This window comes from Brachyhypopomus gauderio, chromosome 3, assembly GCF_052324685.1.
Source record: "Brachyhypopomus gauderio isolate BG-103 chromosome 3, BGAUD_0.2, whole genome shotgun sequence".
Classification (NCBI taxonomy): Eukaryota; Metazoa; Chordata; class Actinopteri; order Gymnotiformes; family Hypopomidae; genus Brachyhypopomus; species Brachyhypopomus gauderio.
Window position 1 is genome coordinate 17,589,495 of NC_135213.1, and position 6,141 is coordinate 17,595,635.

The window sequence follows — 6,141 nt, forward strand, 5'->3', positions numbered from 1 at the left end:
ATTATTATTATTATTATTATTATTATTATTATACATTTGAACCTATTACCTTATCTCTTATCTTTAAGATCTAGCTTTTTTTAAAGTATTGACAAGAGCCTAAGTTGTATTGTCCATGTTCTATCAGGGTTATTGACACTGTCTAGAGGACGTTGGTATTTGTTATTCTACACTTCACCTTATCTCTTGACACCTGACCTCAGCAGTTCTTTATCAGGGTCACGCAGTGTACAGGCGTTTGCTGCTGAGGTGTATAAAAGTAGGTCTCTCAGACTTCGTATTCAGTCAACATACCAACATACCAGTGTTTAGCAGCAACCATGATGAAGTGGGCCGTGGTCCTGTGCGCCGTGCTGGCGCTCAGCGAGTGCACTTACAGGTGAGAGCAGACCACCAACACACGCCAAGCCCTGGGGAATGAGAGTGGGAAATAGAGCAGCCGTATGACATCAAAAACAGCAGTGGATCAGAGGGAAAACAATGTCACGCTGAAGCTTTCTTGGTTTAATTAGATCTTCACATGGGTGCTCTCTCTGAGCCTTCGCTAGTGACCGGTGTTCTCTCTCGGTGGCAGGGTCTCTCTGATCAAAGGGAAGAGTGCCCGGGATGACCTGGAAGAGAAGGGTCAGTGGGATGAGTACAGGCTGAAGTACCCCTTCAACCCCATGGGCAGGTTCACCCAGACTTACGCCGTTGGATACGAGTCCATGACCAACGACGCTGACGTAAATAATGAATCTTCTCCAGGAAAGAGTGCTTGTTGCTAAAACATCAGAATGCTAAAACGTAGCATATTAACTCTATGGCTACAGCACAGAGGACATCAGGCGTACTTAAAATGGTTCTGTACTTACAGGACATGGTGAGATTCTCAGCTCGGTTCTAATGGATCATCTAGGTTCTAATGGCTTTTTCTCATTCTCCAGCTCTCATACTATGGCGTCATCTCCATCGGCACCCCACCCCAGTCCTTCCAGGTGATCTTCGACACAGGCTCCTCCAACCTCTGGGTTCCCTCCGTCTACTGCAGCAGCGCTGCATGCAGTGCGTACCACCCCTCACGTTCTACACCTCTTCACCGCTGGAGATCGCTGGAGCTAAAGATGTGTTCTTGTCAATGCTCCTCACAGGCAACCATGACAGGTTCAACCCTCAGAAGTCCAGCACCTTCCAAGCAACCAATCAGCCACTATCAATCCAGTATGGTACTGGCAGCATGACTGGTTTCCTGGGATACGATACCGTTAAGGTAAGGGCATTAAAAAGATATTTCTGCTATTACGCATAAATTACCAGTGATACATTTACAGCTGCCCAGTTTATTATCAAAGGGAATGTGACAATCATCAAGTTAACACTTGTGATTAGGATGTAACGATGTGCCCGTGAATGAATATCTGACCTCGTGACTTTGCTCATGGTTCAGTGTGTTGGGTTTGCTCTCAGGTGGGAGGTCTCCAGGTGCCCCATCAGGTGTTTGGTCTGAGTCAGACTGAGGCTCCCTTCATGGCTCATATGCGGGCTGACGGTATCCTGGGTCTGGCGTACCCTCGCCTGGCCGCCTCCAACGCACAGCCCGTTTTTGACAACATGGTGCAGCAGGGTCTGGTGCAGGACTTCTTCTCTGTTTACCTGAGCGGGTAAACAAGTAGCAGTTTAGCCCTTTATGACAGAGCACATTTCTGTAATCCTATCTGCTGAGTGAAGACAAAAACACGATGATATTAACATAATAATAATAATAATAATAATAGGGATGTAATGGTGATGTATGTTTCCAGTTGATCATCTTTACTGAAACATGGTTTTGAAGGCACCATTTAAAAAAAGGAAAAGGAAAACCTACCAGAATTAAACAAAATTTTGCCATCAACATATTCACAGAGTCTTGCTCTGTCCACAGCAACTCACAAACTGGCAGTGAAGTTATATTTGGTGGGTACAACCCTAACCACTACACTGGTTCTCTGGTCTGGGTCCCTCTGTCATCTGAGACATACTGGCAAATCACTGTGGACAGGTAACTAACCCTGAGAGTCCCTGACGTACTGAAGCCTATATATCAGGAGTGTTCCGTCAAAGCCACATCGGCCATCTTAAATGAAAACATACGGCAGTGTTCACTGCTGTTTTGGTGTTGATCATTTGGCTGTGAACACCTGCTGGATCAGGAGATGATTGTGTCCTGTTCCTCCCCCCAGTGTCACCATCAACGGGCAGGTCGTCGCTTGTAGTGGCGGATGCCAGGCTATTGTGGACACTGGCACCTCCCTGATTACTGGCTCCAACAACGACATTGCCAACATCAACAGATGGGTGGGAGCTACTGTTACCAATGGAGATGTAAGTACAACTATTGCAATCACTCACAAATGCCCCAGATAGTAAGAAATAAAAATATGATACAAACTGAATACACCATTCTAATAGAACTCTTGTCAATAGACTAGAACTCTTGACAATAGCCTTTAATGAAATGGTAACTTTATTAAGTGTTTACTTACTAACGTGAAGTAATGCATGAACAACACATGAAGTAACACATTAACAATAATTAAATAACGTTAATTAAACATGTAACAGTTGCGGCTCCTGTTTTGGCTCTTTGTTGCTCGCACCTTTTTTGGTGCGACCTTAAAAGAACATATTACATTGTACTGATTTAACATACATAAGTAATGGGTAACTTGGAAATATCCCAAATCTACCAGCAGAGGTGTATAATCCAGATTCAGAAAGTAAAAGTCCTCACCAGGATTTTGCTCAAGCTTGCTAGATTTTCTAATTAGTGAAATCCAGGTAAAATTAGTGGAATCAACACAATACAGGAAGCCTGAGCAAAATCCTGGTGAGGACTTTTACTTTCTGAACCTGGATTATACACCTCTGTACTATCAGCATAGGAACTGAAGTGTGTCCATACTGTTTTTAGCTCTTTAGTCCCTTTTGCTCCAAACTAAAACACTAAAGCTCTAAAAAGGTGCGAGCAACAAAGAGCCACAACTGGAGCCGCCGTTACATGTTTACTTAACGTTAGTTTATGTTAATGTGTTACTTCATGTGTTGTTCATGTTAACTAATGCATTACTTCACATTAGTCAACACTTAATGTAAGGGGTTACCAATGAAAGATATGTATTCCAATATATTTTGTCTGGACATTCGTTTTCAAACGGGACTCGTACCTTCTGGCAGGCTGTGGTGAACTGTAACAGTATTGCTAGCATGCCGGCAGTGACGTTCAACATCCACGGCTACTCCTTCACGCTTCCCGCTTCAGCATACGTCAGACAGGTGAGTCCCTGGCCCCACAGGCACCAGGTGACATGCACTCACGGCACTCAAAACGATGGTGTGTACTGACCGGCACAGTGCGCCCCTGAAACCTGTTTTTATTGTTTGCAGTCTGCCTACTACGGCTGTCGTACTGGTTTTGCCAATGGCGGCTCTAGCCTGTGGATCCTTGGTGATGTGTTCATTAGGCAATACTACACAATCTTTAACAGAAGAACCAACTCAGTGGGGCTGGCAAAGGCTGTGTGAAGCCACTCGGCATTGCTGGGGGATGTTAATCTGTTGGCTGATGAAATTATTAATCCAGAAAAAATGACAATAAAAATTTAATAAAGGCATTTAAAAGTACACACATTGTAATTATTCATTTATTGTGAGATTGTGAAATTGTAGAAATGGCAGTTGTGAAAAGTAAGAATGTTATTGAGGGGAGATAACCACTGCACCAGTTTACATTTATAAGAAAATAGTTTGGTGAAAGAAATATTAGTAGCAGAGGTGTACAAACCCTCAGTGTGAAAAAGGTGATGAAAATGTTTTTCTACTTCCATTCTAATTTCTGGATGTTGCAGACAAAAAAGCAATACAATAACAAAATCTCATTACGCTTCAAAAAATAAAAACTTGCTCAGTGCAATCACTAGATGGCGCTGTAGCCGCACCATCCGGCAGTGCAGGCTCGTGCCTACCAACACCCCCCTGCACATGTGAGGCGTGGAGGGAGCGCGGAGAGGGCTTGCATAACACAGCGCTCCTTCACGCGTGCTTCAGGAGTGGCGGTGTGCGAGGAGCCACCGCTTGTGTGGCAGCGTGTCGGTCTCCAGGGTGTCTGAGGCTGGTCCACAGCTCTTGGACAAATATGAGTGGATCAAACAGACAAGAGATATTTGTATAATGGTTCCAGTATGGCTCGGCCGAGCGTTCCCCAGTTGGTCCTGCTACTGAGCGAAGTGCGGCCAACGCCTCACGGCTCTCATCTGCACGTCTGGCTGCAGCCGCTCTGGCACCGGCGACCCAGCTAGCGTTAGGTTAGGCGCCGACACATACAGGCCCTCTGCAGAACAGCCCCCAAGGTGCTTAGACCACTGTGTGGCTGTATGTTCAGACCCTTTCCAACCTGATCACTAGCACAATAAGCGGATTAAGGGCAGAGCTTTAAAGCACTGGCTACAGGGAAAAGCCCAGTATGTTACCCCCCCCACCACACACACACACACACACTCACTCCACCGCTACCTCTGCCCCACCCCTCCAGGCTTGGATTCTCACACTAGGTTATGGGAGAACACAGGCTCGGGTCAGCAGGTCTGATGGTACGGCAGCTGGGCCTTTCAGAGTCCATGCTGTCCATTCCTATGCAGGTCCGTCTCTGCCACTTTAGGTTTAGGGCTGGCTGAGTGTAATCCCAGCATTCACTCCATCCTGCCTTTTCAGGATCAACCCCCCAAGCCCCCCACCCATCACCATATAAGGGATTCCCAAACTGCCCATCACAACCAGTGGAGACTGCTCTGGCCCACCATGCTTCTGGCAGCCGTGACAGGCAGGGGGCGCTATTACGGAGCTGCTGCGTGTCCTTCTCTGGGTCTTGGCCTCCAGGCCTGTGTGTGTCTTCATCGAAACTTTCTTCTCCTTCACTGCCTGGATGGACTGAACACATCTGAGGCAGCAGGCTTGAAGCTGCAGTCAACCTTAGAGCCGCACGCCCGTGATCCTCTGCATGTGAGCGTACAGCCACGTCCCAGATCCCCCCCTCACCTGACCTGGTTGAGAGGGACAAGGACTCGTGAGAGAGGGGACACTGGAGGGGGAGGGGACACTTATATAAGTGTTTTCATGTGTGTGCAGCTCTACATGAGTGAGTGTGTGTGTGTGTGTGTGTGTGTGAGGGACGGGGAGGGGTGGAAGAGGAAGAGACCACTGTCAGCTTCTGTTCTGATTGGGAGATGGGGCGTGGCTACACCACAGCACACATCACTTGGGCTTCCACCACAGTGGAGCATGTGTATTCATTTGTTTATTTTTTAATAGGAAGAAAAAAAAAACAAGTTTTGTAACTAAGTCAATTTGCATTAGTATAAATGGCCAAAGTGGTGTAGGTGAGGTGTTGCCATTAAACTGAATGGCAGAAAAGTACAAGGAGTTTAAATGACTGTACAGCATTTAGAGTATAGAGTCGGGGAGAGAGAGGGATAAGAAGAGGAGAGAGGGAGAGAGAGGGAGAGACAGAGGAAGAAGGGGGTAGAAGATGCAGGCAGGGAGGAGCATACAGGCAGGCCCAACGTGAAAGCACACTGCTGATTGGCTGGTTGGAAAGCTGCCTTTGTGAGATCACAGCCAGCACAACAGCTTCTACACACATGGAGAGTCCAGAACTGCCCATGGCCTCGTCCGTCTCAGCGACCACTGCTCAGGACATCACATTCAGAGACGCACCGCTCCTAAACCAAACTAGCGCAGTCCTTCTAGGATCTAGGAGTCAGAAGGATGTTGACAAATACAAGCCCTCCTCAGCACTAGAGGGCGATACTCACAAGGTGAGCTCGATCTCTTAGCTCGACCTTGCTCATTCAGTGATTCGGTACAATCCAATACATGCTCAGTTGTTTTGCCACTGTTGTTAAATTAACACACGGTGTAAAGGTTTTTACAACGTCTTCCTCTTAATTTAAGATATGCTGCCTTTGCTCCAAAAGCACTTTCATATGTGAGGCCACACTAATGCCCCTGCGTTACGACCATCTTTATCCCCCCCGTTTTCCATAAAGCAGGTTTTCACAATTTAATAGCCTCAGCAAATCAACATACAGGAGCAGCATGCTGCAATCAGACACGTGTAACTGATAC

General features: G+C 46.6%; 1 protein-coding gene across 1 annotated transcript; it reads left to right on the forward strand.

Annotated features, from left to right (window-relative positions):
* Nucleotides 1–34: 34 nt before the first annotated feature.
* On the forward strand, nt 35–3,543 carry LOC143509760 (pepsin A-like). Its single transcript, XM_076998584.1, has 9 exons — nt 35–379; nt 575–725; nt 927–1,044; nt 1,131–1,249; nt 1,447–1,640; nt 1,904–2,020; nt 2,202–2,343; nt 3,196–3,294; nt 3,406–3,543. The coding sequence occupies exons 1-9, from the start codon at nt 321–323 to the stop codon at nt 3,541–3,543; spliced, it is 1,137 nt and encodes a 378-aa protein (XP_076854699.1). The 5' UTR covers nt 35–320.
* The last annotated feature ends 2,598 nt before the right edge of the window (nt 3,544–6,141 follow it).

What these genes read in the sequence shown, in the direction of transcription:
- LOC143509760 (XM_076998584.1), top strand. Translation starts at nt 321, where the DNA reads ATGATGAAGTGGGCCGTGGTCCTGTGCGCCGTGCTGGCGCTCAGCGAG. An exon ending in CTGCAGCAGCGCTGCATGCA is followed by an intron (nt 1,045 to 1,130) that starts GTGCGTACCACC and finishes TGCTCCTCACAG; the next exon opens with GCAACCATGACAGGTTCAAC. An exon ending in CTTCAGCATACGTCAGACAG is followed by an intron (nt 3,295 to 3,405) that starts GTGAGTCCCTGG and finishes TATTGTTTGCAG; the next exon opens with TCTGCCTACTACGGCTGTCG.